General features: G+C 41.3%; 1 protein-coding gene across 3 annotated transcripts in view; it reads right to left on the minus strand.

Annotated features, from left to right (window-relative positions):
- Positions 1 to 19,962, minus strand: part of LOC123512610 (histidine ammonia-lyase-like) — a 59,029-nt gene that overhangs the window by 16,646 nt on the left and 22,421 nt on the right. For all 3 annotated transcript variants that reach the window (XM_045269042.1, XM_045269043.1, XM_045269041.1), the window contains exons 2-12: positions 15,892 to 15,973; positions 14,953 to 15,138; positions 12,780 to 12,846; positions 12,143 to 12,245; positions 10,190 to 10,262; positions 9,911 to 9,977; positions 9,131 to 9,294; positions 8,730 to 8,869; positions 6,931 to 7,126; positions 5,793 to 5,888; positions 1,447 to 1,586 (exon numbers count right to left, since the gene is read on the minus strand). In XM_045269042.1, coding sequence (XP_045124977.1) covers positions 1,447 to 1,586; positions 5,793 to 5,888; positions 6,931 to 7,126; positions 8,730 to 8,869; positions 9,131 to 9,294; positions 9,911 to 9,977; positions 10,190 to 10,262; positions 12,143 to 12,245; positions 12,780 to 12,846; positions 14,953 to 15,138; positions 15,892 to 15,946 — 1,287 coding nt within the window. In that variant the 5' untranslated portion in view covers positions 15,947 to 15,973. The remainder of the gene's footprint in view (positions 1 to 1,446; positions 1,587 to 5,792; positions 5,889 to 6,930; positions 7,127 to 8,729; positions 8,870 to 9,130; positions 9,295 to 9,910; positions 9,978 to 10,189; positions 10,263 to 12,142; positions 12,246 to 12,779; positions 12,847 to 14,952; positions 15,139 to 15,891; positions 15,974 to 19,962) is intronic.

Here is a 19,962-nt window from a genome sequence, read left to right on the forward strand (position 1 = left end):
ACGTTCTACAACTTACGCTGCAGAACCTTCACGACGTTAGTACCTTGAGATACCCTTTCTTTAGCATTATTTGTGAACTTCCATATAAAAGAAAAAATAAATAAATAAAGGGATGAGATAAGAATGTGCAGAAATGGTGTGTTTGAATTTGAAATGTACAGTACATAGAGAGAGAGAGAGAGAGAGAGAGAGAGAGAGAGAGAGAGAGAGAGAGAGAGAGAGAGAGAGAGAGAGAGAGAGAGAGAGAGAGAGAGAGAGAGAGAGAGAGAGAGAGAGAGATAAAGAGAAAGACCCGTAACACATTCAAGACCACAGAAAAATAAAGAATGCAAAACGAATTAAAAGAAAAAAAAAAAAAAAAAAAAAACCTGTACAGCGAGGTGACCGATCGCGATCTGCTATGTAGGTGCCTTCAACCGCCAGATGGGTTAATTATTTCACAGCAAGTTGGTCAACTGGAACGTACTTTTTTGCACGTTTTGTAAATATTAAATGGTTTAATAAAATAGTTATAATCTTTCTAAGAATGTACTCGTGGCATATAAGCTAAAAAAGCGGAAATATTTATATATATGTCGAGCGCTCTTCTTTACCACCTCCATTTCTGGGACAAAAAATAGAAAAGATCATTAATAGGTAAAGCGTAGTTTTAATGCCTTTTTCTTTCCATGAAAATTAATATGAATTATATTCATACAGAAAATCACAACAATTAATAGTCTTAAGAAATTAACAGTATAGAGGATATTGTCTGACATGCACCGAGATTGTTCTATCGAAACGTAAACAAATCTAGCGTGTTAAGAGCCATCGCCACACTCGCTACACAACGACTTCACTATGGATAATACTATGGATATTAGTGAGGATGAACTTAGAAAATGGACAGTGCCAACTCTGAGAAACTTTCTGAGTTCAAAAGGCATACCAAGTTCGCTTGTTGTGATTCAGTTAGGAAAATTCGGTTTCGGTAATGTTGGCCAGGTTATTTCGGCACAGACTCCGAAAATAGTTTTTTTATAAATGCTACTCAGTGATATTTGCTCTACGCTTTTTGAGTGGAGCATTATCCTATGCAGAAACTCTGACAATTTTGTGATAAAGTATATATGTACTACTAGACTTACAAAAAATATTTTGATGGGACACTGGTACATCCATACTTTGCACCATTAGGAACATATATTTGCATATTTTTATGTCATTTTCAATCAGACACATAGATAAATAACCAAACGTTTATATTATGAGGTATGTAAGCATGAATATCTGTATATATATTTTTTTAATAGGGCTTCCACAAGAGCGACAGTTCGGCGCGATAGGCAGGACCAACTTGTGAATTAAACCAGCTGGCGAACAATGAAAACTACACAGATAGCGATTGGTGCCATTGTCTCCATCCGTGCAAAGAACTCGAGCGAACCAGAAGACGCAGACACTCACCGGGTTGTCTGTGGCGGAGTTCATCTCGTCTGTGATGATACTCCTGACGAAACTGATGGTGTCGTGAACGATGCCGTGAACCTGAGGCGTGCAGCGAAGCGTGTAGGCGTCCTGTACCCGATCACAGAAGCGGTGGGACTCTGCGGCAAACACACATACACACACACACACACACACACACACACACACACACACACACACACACACACACACACACACAAAGAAAGTCATAACATAAACATACAGACAAACAGACAAAGCGATGTCACTTTGCTATAGATAAAAGGACAAATGGGCAAAATAATCACATCCCATGCAGACAGACAGACAAACAGACACGCAGACACAGGAAAACAGGCAAACAGACAAAAATATCACACCACATACAGACAAACACACAAACAAGCAGACAAACAAGTAAGATAAATCACATCACATACAGACAGACAGACAGACAAAACACACAAACAAACAAGCAAACAGACAAAAAAAATCACACCGCAAACAGACAAACACACAAAACACACAAACAAACAGGTAAACAGACACACAGACAGGCAAAAAAAAAATCAACTACAAACAGACAAACAGACAGATAGACAAAACAGACATACAGATAGACAAAAAAAAATCAAGCACATACAGACATAGTACAGTACAGTACATAGCACAATACGTAGAGCCTCAACTTTCGCGCCTAATTGGTGCCAAAAAATCGGCGCGAAAGTGAAAACTGCGAAAGAGGGGGCACTGACCTTATGGAAAAATAATAATCGGTTCTGGAACTATCCATAAAATACCTATATCTCCATATAAATCTGACAAACAAATACATTCTATTATGAAATACAACTGTACATCAAATAAAAACACCTTACACTGCATGAATGTAGTAATACTTACCAAATATACAAGTATGAGGTGCTTGATGTACTGGGGGCCACTGCTGCTGCAGCTGCTGCCGCCGCCGCCGCCGCCGTCGACATTGTCTCCGCCATTCTGCATTTCTTCCTCTTCCAGTCTCTGACGTAACAATTCCACTCTGTGTTGCCTTTCCACATCTGCCATTTGTTCTCGAATAAATCCAGAGAAATCTTTATCCATGTCGAGCTCAGCATCTTCCGTTGGTTCTGCTCCTCATCAGCTTCCCCTTCTGCTTCCAAAAGACCCTCTGCCACTTCCCTTGGCCTTTGGAGGTAGCGGGTGATTAATGCCTGTTGCCCTTCATGAACTTTTTTATCAAAAAGTTCCCCAAAGGTCAGTGATGGTTTTTAAGCTAGCCAAGATTTTCTGTTTGTGTTCAAAGGCTAAGGGCTCTATCTGTTCAGTCAAGGACTCAAAGTTAAGTAACAATGATGACAGTACGGCGGTTGATGGTGAACGATCTTGATGAAGTTGTTGTTGTTGTTGTTCAGGTTGCTCGATATGGTCCCCTTCCATGTTGTCCTCCTCCAGCAGGTCTTCAATATTATTTTCTTGGTTGTAGTCGACTAACTCCAGCATTTCCTCCCTTGCAACATCGGCAAACCCTGGGCCTCTAACCTGCCGTACCACCTCGACCGTCTCTGCCAACAACTGCTCGGTCTGCTGCCTGTCTCCCTGGGCAGCGATCATCTGTGGGAGTAGCGGTTTCCATGCATGTTTTAGGGTGGTGATTGTGAGAGTTACCCAAGCCTTAACAAAAGCCTCAACTGCCAGCCGGATGTTAAACTGGCGCCAGAATTGTTTTACTGTGACTGTCAGATGATGTAGAGGTGCTAGCAAGGTCATCACAGTCACTTTCACGGTCTGAGGACGGTGATGAAGTTGCATGATCATCTGTTTCAAGATCCTGAATTTCCTAAAGCTCCTGAAGTTCCGCCTGGCTGTCTGTTGCCTTTCTCATTCTCCCGTGCACGTCTTGATAAAACAGTAATTTAGTGTTGGCAATTACTTCCTGGTCCATGGGCTGAATCCTTGATGTTGTATTTCGGGGCATAAAAACTACTTGTACCGATGGATGGGGGCCTACAAGGAAACGTGCATGCCCTGGTGCATTATCCATGAACAACAACACACGGAAATCCAAATTGTTAGCCTGGCAGTGCGCTTTTGCCTCCGGCACGAAACAGTTATCAAACCAGTCCAGTGATAAAGCAGAGGTCATGTACCCCTTGGCATTTGACCTCCATATGTAGCCCTTAAGTTTGTCCATGTTTGCATTTTTGTAGTGGCGAGGGCACTTAGAGTGATACAGAATTAAGGGTTTCATTCTGTGTGTTCCATCGGCATTAGCAGTTACCAGTGCAGTAAATCGGTCTTTGGCCATTTTTACTCCATGAGCTTGCTTTTCAGAAACAGAAATAAACGTGGACTTTGGTGATCTTTTCCAGTATACGCCAGTTTCATCAGCGTTATATATTTGCGCCAAGAAATAGTTGCCATCTTTTATCAGTTGTTGGGCTACTGCAGGGAAGCTAGAGGCGGCAGATCCGTCTGCAGACTGGCCCTCACCCTGATAAACAGCATTTTTCACCTTCACCCTATTCTTAAAATGATGAAGCTAACCACGAGATGCAGTGAAGGGTGAGGGGTTTTTAAGATTCATTTTCTTGATTACAGCATTGTACAGAACACGGGCTTGGTCCTGAATCTGGGGCCCAGTTAGCATCTTCATCATTTCATCTTCATCATTTCGTCGATTTATCCACCTCAATAGATAATGTTCTAAAATTATCATCACCTTGTTATAATCAGTAACAGTTTTCACGCTTCTCTCGCCCCCAGAATGGTTCCCCACACCACTAGGGGTAAAATATTTCTTTGCTAGAGCCAGATTTTTCTTGATTTCACTGTTCTACTTCCTCATACTACGCACTGTAGATTTGGGGACATTGTAGGTACGACAAATCTCCACGTTTCTAGCACCTTGGTCAATCTGCTGCATTATTTTAGTTTTCATTTCATTATCATACTGGCGCTTTTTCACACTAACTCTGTACTCACGCTTTTTAACTTTCCTTCCTGATTTTAAAGGTCCCGGGCTCTTGCTTTCTTTACTGGTATCACTAGGGGCGCCCCCAATACCGCCAGGAGCACATGTGGCCATAGTTCGTGAGAATTCGCCTCTGTACCAGGCAACCAGAAGAGCAAAGGTAGCACGACAATAAAAACAGGTATGAAGTTACTATGAACACAATGGCGGGAAGCGGTAGACTGGGACGAAAACACCGTGACGTCATCCAAGACGGCGGAAAATAGTTGCCGCTCAGCTTGCGGATGGATCGGGAAGTTTAAATATCGCCGGACACAAGATACCGCGAAACAGAGAATCGCGAAAGATGGGGTTCTACGTACAGACAAGGAGGCAAGCATGCAATCTGATCTTGGAGGCACTAAAGAGAGAGAGGGCACCGCTGGCTCTATCCTTGACTGTCTCCTAACGTGAATAACATCCCAGTTTGTCCTCAACCAAGTACGTATTGTATGTATTTCATTTTCTTATTGTCTTAACTTCTTATTCTATGTCTTTGGAAATAGCAGAGAGAGAGAGAGAGAGAGAGAGAGAGAGAGAGAGAGAGAGAGAGAGAGAGAGAGAGAGAGAGTGTGTGTGTGTTTCATAATATGTTGCTTGCTGCGTCCCTAGTTGTGTCTTCATGAAACCCACATTACCATTACCATCACTAATACATCACTAACTAGTTATGATTGCTAAGCCTGACATCACCTCTTCTCCTCTCTTCTCTAAGCCAGCACATCAAACAAGCAAGCGCAACTCCAATAACTATAACCAAACTATTGCTTTCATCACACACTTCACACAAATATATTCAATACACCTATCGTATTTTTGTCAAGTTATACACACACAGACTATTTTTGTTCAGACATTCAGACAAGTTGGAGGAGGAGGTGAAAGGAAACACAGGTACAGGAAGGTGAGTTTTGTTGTATAGTTTCGCTGTAGCTTCTTCAATTCCCCTAACGATTAAGAAAACAGCGAAACTAGTCGGGAATAAACTCACCTCCCTGCACCTGTGTTTTTTTTTTTTTTCCACCTCCTCCTCGTACTTTTATTACTATTACTATTACTTTTTATCATCACTGTCGTCACTACTCGTATTTCTTCTCTAAGTCAGGCAAACAAGCACTCAAAAGGCTAACACAATACAAAATAACAAAGCAACCACTATTTAGCTCTTTTGCTTTAATACAATATACATTATCGTCATACATGTTCGTTCATCTGCCTGTCTGTCTGTATGTCTTTCTGTCTATCTGTATATCCATCTTTCCTCACACACACACACACACACACACACACACACACACACACACACACACACACACACACACACACAACACACCTGCAATTTCAGAGCGGTAGGTGTCATTGTGAAGCAGCGCCCTTATTCTTCTCGCCACCTCGTTCTGGCCTTTATGGTGACGCAACTTGTGTACGTCTGGTATCGCGACGAGCAATGAAGGGAGAGATAAAATACCCCCCTTCAGTACCAGGGCACGCTTTCATATTCATTCTGCTTACTATTTGGTGATTCTAAACAGCTTCAGAAACTTATGTGGGAATTAGAATGGTGAAAAGACTTGCTGTTAACCTTCTGACCTCCATAGACCCTTTTTAATGTAAGTAAAATCACCCGATCATATCCAAACTCAAGGTAAAAATGCGTCCCAGTACTGAAGGAGGTAAGTATGAAATGGTCTGCTCTCTCATCACGAGGATTTTCTACACTACAGAGACGACCAAGCGACCTCTCAAGACTGTGTTCCTTGCATGCTGATGATGTAGAAATAGTACTCAATAGCTCTCACTCATTTCTGCTCATATTACTAATTATTATCTGCATACTCTTCTCCTCCTTCTCCTTCCTTCCTTCCTCCTCCTCCTCCCCCTCCTCCTTGATCTTCTTGTCTCACTATTCTGCTTGACTTCCTTGGTATTCCTCTTCACGCACAGCACCGAAACAGACATCATTATCGGAATAACCTCCTTGAATTCGTTAATCCTCCTCCTCCTCCTCCTCCTTCTCCTTCCTCTTCTATCACCACAAGTTTATCAGTGTTTCGTTGCAAGGTGAGGCTGACAGCGTGCGTGGACTCTTCATGACGTTTAGCATTATAACAGACCACAAAGATTAATGATTTTGTGTGGGGAAAGTTCCGTAGTGCGCTTCCAAGAGTTACTTTCTTTCCTTTACTCATTACGAGTATTCATCATTAATATTTATATTGGAAAGGTTTGGCGGGGAGTTCCCAAGGAGTCATTTTCTTATTCTTTCCTTGATCTAATGAACGAATAGAAAACAACACAAATAAAAAAAGAAGAGAAAGAAAACGAAAAGCTCTGTTGGGTTAAGCTTCGGTTTGAAAGAAGAAGCCAAAAGCAAATTCATCGCTAGAAAATATAATGTTTGTAATATAACGACAATAAACATGTATTTACTTACCTCACGCTGTCACACACACACACACACACACACTCACCACTGTCAAAGGCTCGTGATGTTCCCTTTAACACCTCCAGGGTAAGGGCAGCCACCACGTCCGCCTGCTTAGCCACTGTCTCCGCCCTCTCCAGCGCCTCCGCCGTGATGGATGTGATAAGTTGCGTGCCGTTGATGAGCGCAATGCCTTCCTTGGGTCTCAGCTGAATGGGCCGCAGGTTGTGGGCCTCAAGCACCTGCGGAGGGAGCTAAAATGAGGCTTGGTATACATGACCATATTCTCAAACACTTGAAACACTCCACTAATGTCAATGTATAACTGGAGTGTGTGTGTGTGTGTGTGTGTGTGTGTGTGTGTGTGTGTGTGTGTGTGTGTGTGTGTGTGTGTGTGTGTGTGTGTGTGTGTGTTAGGTATGTAAGAGAAGAAGTCTGGCCAAAGGTAACAAAACGAATTAAACAAAAGGTCCACTTATATGCCAGTCCTTAGTTCTAATGTTCTTCTAGTGACAAGTTAGCAAGGTATCTAAGTGAAGAGCAGGATAGACACTCTGGAAAACCCGGCCAGTCATCTCTGAGTATGTACTGAAGGTGGACAACAGTCACAGTAAGAGCGGTACGTACAGGTCTCAGAAATCCTTTACTCTCTGCTCACGACCATTTTCGAGACTATTTTCCAGTTAAACCTTTCAGTACTGGGACGCATTTTTACCATGAGTTTTGGGTGTGATTAAACGATTTTATTGACATTAGGAAGGGTCTATAGAGGTCAGAAGATTAATAGCCAGTCTTCATTGTTCTAATCCCAACAGAAGTTTCTGAAGCAGTACAAAATCACAAAATAGAAACCAGAATAAATATGAAAACGTGCCATGGTATTGAAGAGTTTGATAATGCAGATGTATTATTAATCTGTCACTGAAACATAATTACTTTGTTTTTTACCCTATGAAATGTTAAAAATTGTGATATAGAGGGAAAGTGGAACCATGCTTGCTTTGGGGTCCGAGGGGTCTCCAAGCACATGGGTTCGAATCCTGTCCACGGTCCGAGTGTAGGTTGGGCTTCCTCACTCAGGGCAACGGTTTCCTAGCTGGTGGGCTTTGAGATAGGAGGTATGACAAAAAGTATCCCCTTTAGCCCAGAAATTCCCGTGAAAAGCCCACGTGGTATAAATAAAAAAAGAATAAAAAAGATAAACATTGCTACATCAGTGTGTGTGAACAACTTTCGCATAACTTGTGCCAATGTAGACTCGGTGAATAAAAGAATAATGACCTTCAATATGAGCTGAGTTTAGATCACCCTCTGAGTATTAATGGAGAACAGCGCTGCATAATAGTAGTAGTAGTAGTAGTAGTAGTAGTAGTAGTAGTAGTAGTAGTAGTAGTAGTAGTAGTAGTAGTAGTAGTGTAGTAGTAGCAGCAGCAGTAGTAGTAGTAGTAGCAGTAGTAGTAGTAGTAGTAGCAGCAGCAGCAGCAGCAGCAGCAGCAGCAGCAGTAGTAGTAGTAGTAGTAGTAGTAGTAGTAGTAGTAGTAGTAGTCGTCGTCCCTGAACGTACTGTGGTGACGTTGTTACTAAGAATCAACATGAGGTGTGCACTTACGTACGAACCCATGTTCTCATACGTATTCATAGAAGAGCTAACACGTATTCCCCGCTCTGCACCACCACCACCACCACCACCAGGACGAGGCGAAACAGAAGAGGAGGCAGTAAACTATAATTATTCCTTGTCAGGTCTCAAGGTGTTAGTGTCAGGGAAGGCTTTTAATTTATCCATAACTAGTTGTAACGCCCTCTCTCTCTCTCTCTCTCTCTCTCTCTCTCTCTCTCACTTACGTATCTGGCATTGCCCCATCCAGTCTTCGCGCTCCACATCTTGCCCTCCCCCATCATGCCCAGCGCCAAGTGGGAGAGTGGGGCGAGGTCTCCTGAGGCGCCCACGGTTCCTTTCTCAGGCACCCACGGAAGACACGAGGCTGGGAGAAGGGAGAGAGGTGGGAGAGTGATGTGAAGGAGAGGTGGATTAGAGAGAGAGAGAGAGAGAGAGAGAGAGAGAGAGAGAGAGAGAGAGAGAGAGAGAGAGAGAGAGAGAGAGAGAGAGAGAGAGAGAGAGAGAGAGAGAGAGAGAGAGAGAGAGAGAGAGAGAGAGAGAGAGAGAGAGAGAGAGAGAGAGAGCTGGGTCTGCTGGAGTTAGATCACCAACACTGGAACTATACAGCATTCATCACGCCACCCACCATTGAAGGCGTCAATATACTGGTGAAGGGTCTCAGGGCTGATCCCGGAGCAACCTTTGGCCAACACATTCACTCGCAGCGCCAGCAACATCCGCGTCTTCTCTGCAGTAAGCGGAGAACCCACACCAGCTGCGTGGGAGCGAATCACGTTCACTTGCAATTCTCTGTAACAGGAGGAGGAGGAGGAGGAGGAGGAGGAGGAGGAGGAGGAGGAGGAGGAGGAGGAGGAGGAGGAGGAGGAGGAGGAGGAGGAGGAAAAAAAAGAAAAATGAAAAAAAAATAATAACAATAACAACAACAACAACAACAACAACTACTACTACTACTGCTACTGGTACTTCTACTGCTACTGCTACTACTACTATTATACTACTACTATTACTACTACTACTACTACTACTACTACTACTACTACTACTACTACTACTACTACTACTACTACTACTACTACTACTACTACTACTACTACTACTACTACTACTACTTACTACTACTACTACTACTACTACTACTACTACTACTACTACTATTTACTACTACTACTACTACTACTACTACTACTACTACTACTACTACTACTACTACTACTACTACTACTACTACTACTACTACTACTACTACTACTACTACTACTATTACAACAAATAAAATCAAATATATTACATGAATCAAACAATGAATAAAGGGGCAAGCACACACACACACACACACACACACACACACACACACACACACACACACACACACACACACACACACATATAAGGACAACACACTCACTCTAACTTATCCTCAGCAATGACAGTGCGAGCAAATTTTCCGAAGCCAGTCGTGATGCCGTAAACAACTGGAAGGTGTAAACAAACAACATGAAGGAACAGTGTCTCAAATAGAGCGGCAGATGAACAGAACGGTCTCAGTAATAAATAAATAAATAAATAAATAAATAAATGAATAAATAAATAACTAAATAAAGGGACATTGAATCAAGAGTTTATAGAGAAAATACATGAAAATATGGAGCTTTGGGTAGGACTGAGGGAGAGGCTGTGATCTGACCTTTCTTCTCCTTGATGATGTTGTCCACAAGTTCCCTCGACTTCCTCACCGCGTCCTCCGCCTCCTGGCTCAGCTGTCACCGGAGAAGGAAGGCATGAGAGGCTACAGCATACATAGGAATACATACATAGGAAAGACGAGTGACAGGAAGGCCTCGCGACGCATGACCAAGCCACTAGTTTACTATACCACAGCTACAATAAGCTATAAACCTATTAGGAGGCAAGGACAAAACAGATGAAGCTCCTCCCCACCCACCACTCCCTCCGGCGTTAACCGGCAAGAAATAAAGCGAAAAAAAAATAAACCCCGATTGCTGAGAAGGACAATCTGGGAAAAAGAGAGATCTAATGTAACTACTACTATCGCTAAGAGAGAGAGAGAGAGAGAGAGAGAGAGAGAGAGAGAGAGAGAGAGAGAGAGAATCTTAAGCACCTACTACTATCGCTAAAAATGTAAAAAATATAAATAAAAGAAAAAAAAATGTAATATCTACTATCGCTAATATATATATATATATATATATATATATATATATATATATATATATATATATATATATATATATATATATATATATATATATATATATATATATTTACTTTTGAACGCAGCTACCGTGTTAACTTGGACGACGAACGCTGGCAGCTTGTTCCAGTGTTCAACTATTCTTACGTTAAAAAAGTTTCTTCGCAAATCAGTATTAAATCGCTGTCCTTTAAGCTTCAAGCCGTTGTTTCTCGTTACTGATTGCGATAGCTCAAAAAGATTTTCGTAATCGATCTTGTCTATATTTTTAAGTATTTTAAACGTTTGGATGAGGTGACGATCTCTGAGGGAGAACATGTCTAGTCTTTTGAGACGTTCTTCATAATTATGACAGACCACGTACTCCAGGGATCAGTTTAGTTGCTCGTCTATGCAAGCTCTCCAATTTCTTAATGTCTTTGTGATAACATGGAGACCAGAACTGAACCGCGTATTCTAAAATGCGGTCTCACTAATGATGTATAAAGACGCGTTATGACTTCAGGTGTTTTATAATCAAAATTACGCGCAATAAATCCCTAGACAGTGTTTGCTTTACGACTCGCAACCCAGCACAAGAGAGAGAGAAGAGGAGGAGGAGGAGGAGGAGGAGGAGGAGGAGGAGGAGGAGGAGGAGGGTATACAACATATAAAATTTGAGAGAATAGCAATATAGATTTGCGTCTTATTAAATTCTTCTTCTCTAACTGTCTGAAGTCTCTTTCTTATCGCCGCAGTGTTGCATCTCTTGCTATCTTCTACCACTATTTTCACTCCAACTGCTATTTTCATCTTACTAACTGCATGCCTTCCTCCCCTCGCTGCACAAGGCTTTCTTCTTCCTCTCACCCATATTCTGTCCAACTCTCAAATGCAAGAGTTAACCAGCACTCTCAGGCATTCTTCCCTTTCTCTGGTAAACTCTGCTTCTGTATTTCCATCTTCCTATGACCTGAACTTATCTAAAAAAGAGATTTCAAAGCATTTATCCCATTCCTTTGGTTAACTCTCTCGGTTCTCCTCGGGAACTGGCATCAAAGTGGGCCTTTTTGTTTGATTGTTTTAATTGGTTTTGGTCAGTTTTCCCCTCTTACATAAAAAAAAAGTTGAAGTGTATGTCTAGTTGAGTTTGTGGGGAAGAGTATATGTAGGTGTATGGTTGTGTAATGCGGTGAGTATACAGCGTATGGTGTGAGTGAAGGTACAGTGCAATGGTGTGGTGCGGCAGTGTTGCTTGACGCTTTCTAGGGAGGCAGCAGTCAATCAGCCCAGTTGTGGCTACACTGTTGAGTCTGTGTATTGTCATTTGGCGAGTTATCCTAGCAACACTGATCGATCTCTGGCACTTTCAAGATGATCAATAAATGCCAGGCTCTCCAGCGCGTACACACACACACACACACACACACACACACACACACTGACCCGAATCTTGTAGCAGCATTTTCCCAGAGCCATCAGATCCTCTGGGGTGAGCGTGGCGCCATCCAGAGTTAAGTATTCTTCGGGGGCCGTGTATCGGCCTGGACTGAATATTAATGAGAGTTAAGGTAAACAACACACACGATCACACACACACACACACACACACACACACACACACACACACACACACACACACATTGAGGTTTATATAGAAGATAAGGACGAATATAGAGAGAGAGAGAGAGAGAGAGAGAGAGAGAGAGAGAGAGGTAGCAACGGTGGTGTGAGTGAGGCTGGCTGGCTGGAATAACGGCACCTTCTAACATTCCTCAACACACACACACACACACACACACACACACACACACACACACACACACACACACACACACACACACACACACACACACACACACAAAATACACACACAATAGTGAATCTGTCTGCCATGCAGTCCTGGCTCGGCAGACTGTGCCATTTATTTTATTCTGTTCAATAGGATAATCAAATGTTGTAATTGATTGGCAATAAACATATGAACTTGAACTTGAACACACACACACACACACACACACACACACACACACACACACACACACACACACACACACACACACACACACACACTGAAGGATACAGTTGTTCAGTGACGTATTTTACTTCTGCTTTCTCCGTCACAGGATTTGGCCGGTCACTGTCCAGCACTGCAAACAAAACCAAACAAAACCATGCATAAATACAATCAGGAAGGCAGTAGACTAATGCTAATATAAAAAAAAAGAAAGGTTGAATTGTTATTGTATTTTTTTATTAAGCTATGCAGAGTCAGGTTTCCTCTCACTCCTCATATCGCCAATACGATCGTGCCTCGAATAAGCAACATGTATTCCGCGTACTAATAAGGTATATAATGTCTGACCTCTCCTGCCCACTCTTATTTGCATGTACTAGTTATTACCAAACGTTTTTCTTGTAACATGTGTTGTGACATGGAAATCGAGAAGAAATGAAATACGTAAGAAAGAAGATAGCAAGAATGAAGAGATGAAGGTGGAAGTGAGAAGGAGAATAATAAATGAAGAAACATGAGAGACACGAAAGCAGGTACCAAGATTATAAGACGCTATCACTAATTTGATAGATAAGAAGTCCCGTGACCACCGAGGAGAACAACAAGAGGCGGTGAGTCATGACAAGACAAACACAGCTGGAGACGAGCAGTAGATTACAAGAAGCTTCTGGAACCTTCTCCCCATATCTGGTAGTAATCAAAGGTCGCCAAAAGTAAAATGATATGGACGAGAAGTCAAGTAACGCGTGTATATTAAGAGGTGTAAGAGACAGAGAGTCAGAGAGCTAGAGAGAGGGAGAGAGAACCCGAAAACGCCAAGGAGAAGGCGAGAGACGACAGCGAGAGAGAGCTGTCAGACCAGAGGGTCAAAATGGGCGCGCCGCTTATCTCAAGACCAGTAAGTGTAGCCAGACAGTTGTAATGCAGTCACAGAAAATGTTGGTGTCATATTTTGATAAAGGAAAAATGGTTATGTGTAGGTTGTGTAGGGTGTTGTTTTTATTGGAAGGTAAATTGTAGAGTGTGTTAGGATGTATCTTATCTTTGAATTTAAATTGCGTGATTTGAGTTTTTGAGGATAACGGGAATATTGTGAAGAAATCTGGAACATTAGAAGAAGTTTAAGTGAAGAGAGAAATGTTGTTATCAATGAAGTTATTGTGTGTGTAATGAATTTGAGTTCAAGATATAATGTGGCAGAAATTGAGGCGTTTGAAGGTCGACCTGGCGTGAAGAGAGTGATTCAAATTTCGTGGTTTTCGTGGTTTTATCTGTTGTCGTAAGGGTCGTAAAGTGTAAATGTTTGTAAATAATATAATTAAGTAAAGATTATAAAAAACTCAGAGGCGTTCCCTTGAACACCACAAAGCATTTTTTAAGATTAGGGACGCAACAAGATCGTGCAACTTGCAGACATGACACATGTACATATTATCTACTCTTGTCATATTTTTTACTTGTGTTTTTTTTTTTATTATTTATACCATGTGGGCTTTTCACGGGAATTTATGGGCTAAAGGGGATACTTTTTGTGGTACCTCCTATCCCAAAGCCCACCCGCTAGGAAACCGTTGCCCCGAGTGAGGAAGCCCAACCTACACTCAGACCATAGACAGGATTCGAATCCGTGCGCTTGGAGACCCCTCGGACCCCAAAGCACGCATGGTTCCACTGTCTCTCTACTCGCATTGTCAGCATATATCAATCAATTATCTTCCTCTTAACATGTTTGTATTCTACTCTAATTATCACATTTTCTACTTGTATTCTTCTTGCATTGTCTCTCTATTCGTTATGTCAGCTTATCTTGATCAACTTTTTTCCTCCAAACATACATATATTATCTACATATCCGGTTATGACGCATGATATACACCTATGGTTTTTTCCCGGGTACTTTCCCGAACACAAGAGGTAAAAATCCTTGGCTTTCGTGGAGAGACGTCCATGAGTAGGTACGAATCCCACAACGTGCCGCCTTGAAACTTTGTCATTTGTCGAGCCTTTCACCAAAGATGCGCTTGGGTGGTGATGGGCCCTTATATGGATACCACTACAAATAAAATTGCCCGCACCACTAATGTGTGGAAGCTGGACAGTATACCTACAGGCGCTATAGGCAAAAAGAATTAAATAAATAAATAAAATAATAATAATAATAATAATAATAATAATAATAATAATAATAATAATAATAATAAAATAAATGTATAAAAAACCTTTTAACACAAAGCCTTACCTACGGATACGAAGTCGTTGTCATCTAGAACTTCGCCCACATGATCGCAGGGGTCCAGGATGGCGCCTCCCCTCGTCTTGCGAACTCTTGCCACTTTTTCGACCTTGTTCGGAACGTGCGTCGCTGGCTTCAGTTTCATGTACCTCTTCAAACTTTCTTCTCCCAACCAAGCCACGGTCTCCGAACCTGCGAGTTGTGTGAGAAACACGACAGTGTAGGTTAATGAAAGTGTCCGTGTGATTCCCTCGTTACTCGCTTTCTTTTGAAAATCACCCTCTCCTCTGCTGCCCAACGCTTTAAGTTAACCTCTTCAGTACCATGACGCGTTTCCATATTCATTCTGGTTATTATTTGGTGATTTTATACAGCTTCAGAAACTTAAATGGGGATTTAAACAGTGAAGACTCTTACCATTAGTCTTGTGACCTCCAGAGACCCTTGCTAATGTAAATAAAATCGTCTAAAATACATAAACAACCACGATAAAAATGCTTCTCAGTACTGAAGGAGCTAAATAAATCATGCAAGAAAATAGCAACAAGTGAAAGAACAGAACTCAGAAAGGCAAAGTAACAAGAGAAAAGACTCCTACAGTCCACACGGGAATCAGGAAAGGGCAAGGGTGTCCTAGCGGGTGGGCTTTGAGAGAGGAGTTACCACAAAAGTATCCCCCTTTAGCCCAGAAATTCCCGTGAAAAGCCCACATGGTATAAAAAAAAAAAAAAAAAAAAAAAAAACCGGAATCTGATATAGAGATCTTGTTAACAAAATCACTAAGGAGAAAGTTCTCGTAACACCTTAAACCAAAAATAAAAGTAAAATAGATAAAATAAACAAATTAGCAGATAAACAACGAGAGTAATAAAGAAAGATGAATTAATATAAAAGGTACACTTGAGTTGACCAGGTGTCGCTCTCTCGACGCACGTGGCTGCTCACCTGTCTTGCACGGAACCTGCAGCCACTCTCCTCTCACACGCACTGACACCTTCATCTTGGTCTAGTCGTGCTCAAAATGTATCTGAAAAACAAGAAAGCCTTATGGTACACCTAATACTGAAAGCACACACACACACACACACACACACACACACACACACACACACACACAAGCCAGAGGACCGGGGTTCGATTCCCCGGCCGGGTGGAGATATTTGGTGTGTCTCCTTGACGTGTAGCCCTGTTCACCTAGCAGTGAGTAGGTACGGGATGTAAATCGAGGAGTTGTGACCTTGTTGTCCCGGTGTGTGGTGTGTGCCTGGTCTCAGGCCTATCCGAAGGTCGGAAATAATGAGCTCTGTGCTCGTTCCGTAGGGTAACGTCTGGCTGTCTCGTCAGAGACTGCAGCAGATCAAACAGTCAAACACACATTCGAATTACGAGCGTGTTGTGTGTTGTAGTTATTATGGTTTCAATATTTATCTATATATTTGTGACTGAGTGATTGATTGATTGATTGAGTGAGTGAATGGATATATATTGTGAATGACTGTGTGGGTGTAAGATAAGAAGGATTTACCCAGGGTAAGTGTGTGTGTGTGTGTGTGTGTGTGTGTGTGTGTGTGTGTGTGTGTGTGTGTGTGTGTGTGTGTGTGTAATAATAATAATAATAATAATATACGGTTTATTAATTTGGCAATGTAAGAAAAATTACACTGAAAATGTACGGGGGGACATTAAAACAATGAAATGAAATGCTTAACCTAACTATGGATCTAACTTAACCGAGAAATTCACTTATTAATTTACTTATTTAAGGTTCGCACAATAGTGGGCACCGCGCTAAGTCGGTACCGATCAGTGCGCGGGTATGTGTGTGTGTGTGTGTGTGTGTGTGTGTGTGTGTGTGTGTGTGTGTGTGTGTGTGTGAGAGAGAGAGAGAGAGAGAGAGAGAGAGAGAGAGAGAGAGAGAGAGAGAGAGAGAGAGAGAGAGAGAGAGAGAGAGAGAGAGAGAGAGAGAGAGAGAGAGAGAGAGAGAGAGAGAGAGAGAGAGAGAGAGAGAGCAAGTACGTATAATAAGTTAAAGACAGACAGCCGGTTCCTGAATTACTTCTTTTTGGTCCGTTAGGCAGCCAACCAAGCAATTTGTGTCCTGTGCCGTTCCAGAATGCCTTTTTCCATCTGTTTTTTGTCCGCTAGTGGACCAAAGATTGGAACTTTGGTCGAGGGTTTTGCAAAACATTGGTCAAGTGTCCGGGCGACCAAAGCTACCGCCTTAACATAACATAAATAATAGGATAACAAAGGGCCACCAGGGCCCATCTAGGTTATCCTGTATCAGTCGCACAGCGACCTCGTCATCAGTACTTAAAGATACACTTACAAGTACACAATACATTATATACTAATTCTAAATATTTGGCCCATTAACAGGGCTAAGTCCTACAGCGAAATCCTCTACAATCTGTGATCCCCATACATGGGGATCATGTCTTGTTTAACTATAGTAAATTTCTTATAAAACTATCATGCAGCGCTATACATAATTATAAATCTAATAAATTTAAGTGCTTATCTAATCTGTTTTTAAACATTGTCAAACTAGTGCTATTTACAACCCTCTCTGGCAATGCATTCCAGAAGTCTACCACCCTATGACTAAAGAAATATTTTCTTATATCTAACCTGCAGCCTTGCTTTCTAATCTTCCTGCCATGATTTCTAGTCCTACTTCCCTCCTCTAAGGTAAAGAAAGATCTCACATCTATGTAGTTTGTATCTGAGAACATTTTAAATAACTCTATCATATCCCTCTTATACATCTCCTCTCAAATGAAAACATGTTTAATTCCTTTAATCTATCTCTATACTCCAGGCGCTTTAATGCTGGTATCATCCTAGTTGCTCTTCTCTGAACTGCTTCTAACATGTTGATATCCTGCCTATAATGGGGTGACCAGGCCTGTATGCAATACTCTAAATGGGGCCTAACATAGGAATTATATAAGCTACGCACCACTTCCTTACTTTTATAACTAACATTTCTATTTATAAAACCCAGGATCCTATTTGCCCTATTTCTTGCTTCTAAACATTGCTTTGAAAATTTCATAGTCCTGTCTATCACTACTCCTAAATCCTTTCCTTCCTCTACTGCCTCTAGCCAACATCCCTCCATCTCATAGTTAAAGTTTGTGTTGTCTTTACCTAAATGCATAACCTGACACTTTTAGAATTAAACTCCATCTGCCACCTGTCTGCCCATGCTATCAGCCTGTCCAGGTCTCGTTGTATTCTGTAATTGTCCTTTTCACCCTGTACTGCACATGCTATCTTAGTATCATCTGCAAACTTTGATACTTTGCTACTAATTCCTATATCTAAATCGTTAATGTACACCAAGAAAAGAAGAGGTCCTAGCACTGATCCTTGGGGTACCCCACTAACCACTTCCTTCCACTCAGACATTGCCCCATTTAATACTACTCTCTGTTTCCTATCAGAAAGCCATTCACTAATCCAATCAACTAACCTACCCCTATCCCATGTAGTCTCAATTTGTACACTAGCCTCCTATGCGGTACCTTATCAAACGCCTTGCTAAAATCTAGATATATAACATCTATGCTATTTCCATCATCTAACTCCTTGGTAATATATTCTAAGATATCGAGCAAATTTGTAAGACAGGACCTCCCTGATCTAAAGCCATGTTGGGTATCTCTAATTAATCTATTCTCATTTAAATGCTCCCAAATACTACCCTTAATGATTTTCTCTAGTATCTTACATACTATACTAGTTAAACTGATCGGTCTATAATTATTCGCATCATCCTTCCTACCTTTTTAAATATTGGAGTAACATTAGCTAACTTCCAGTCCTGAGGTATCTCAGCAAACCTAAGTGATCTTTCAAAGATTAACTTAAGTGCTTCAGAAATACTGTCTACACCCTCCCTAAGTACTCTGGCATGTAGCTCATCAGGACCACTAGCTTTCCTATCGTCTAGTTCAAGAATAAATTTCCTAATAATTCCCGGTTTTATATCAATATTTTCTAAAGCTCTTAAACTACTCGTCGCACTGTTTGTAACAGGATTTCCTATTCTTTCCTAGTAAATACTGAAGAAAATTGTTCATTCAATAATTCTACTATGTCTTCATTTTGATCCACTACTACACCATCTTTTCTGAGTGGTCCAATCCTATCCTTATTTCTTTTATCACTGACCTTGTAATAACTATATAATTTTTGGGATCTTTACTCCCAGCTCTAGCTAGTTTTATCTCTGCCTGCCTTTTACTTTTTTTATAACCTTACTCAAATCATCCCTGACCTGTCTGTACCTAATCAAATCTACATCTTCCCACTTTTCTGCAACTCTCTGTATGCCCTCTTCTTCTCTCTGATCTGGCTACCTATCTCATGAGTCCACCATAATGGCTTCCTGTTTCTCTGCCTTATATCTTTGTAAGGGATACACTGCATCACTATACCCTTTACTACAACCTTAAAAATATCCCACATCTCCTGTGCAGTTTTATTTCCAAAACTATCTTCCCAGTTTACCTCTCCTAATAACTGACGTAACCTACCATAATTGCCTTTCTGATAGTTTGGGACTCTAGTCTTATTCACTATATTATCCCTACTGGAATTAATGATAAATCTAATTATATGATGGTCACTGTTTGCTAAAGTCTCTCCTACCTCAACTTCCTTTAAACAATGCTCAATATTTGTTAGTACTATGTCTAAAACCTTCCTCCCCTAGTAGGTTTATCTACCATCTGCACTAAATAGTTATCCTGAAAACTTTCCATAAACTTATTTTCACTAGCATCTCCTACCATCCTCTCCCAGTTTACTGACTTAAGATTAAAATCCCTAAGATAATTGTCTGACTAGTACACCCCTATTTATCTCATCTACCATAAGGTTGTCTACATCTGCTGACTGGTTAGGTGGTCTATAAAAGCTCCTACTCTAATAACCTTACTTTTGTTTACTCTAACATCCAGCCATAAGGACTCTACTCTGTTATCTACCTTAATACCATTAACCTGA

Source organism: Portunus trituberculatus, chromosome 34 (genome assembly GCF_017591435.1).
Source record: "Portunus trituberculatus isolate SZX2019 chromosome 34, ASM1759143v1, whole genome shotgun sequence".
NCBI lineage: Eukaryota > Metazoa > Arthropoda > Malacostraca > Decapoda > Portunidae > Portunus > Portunus trituberculatus.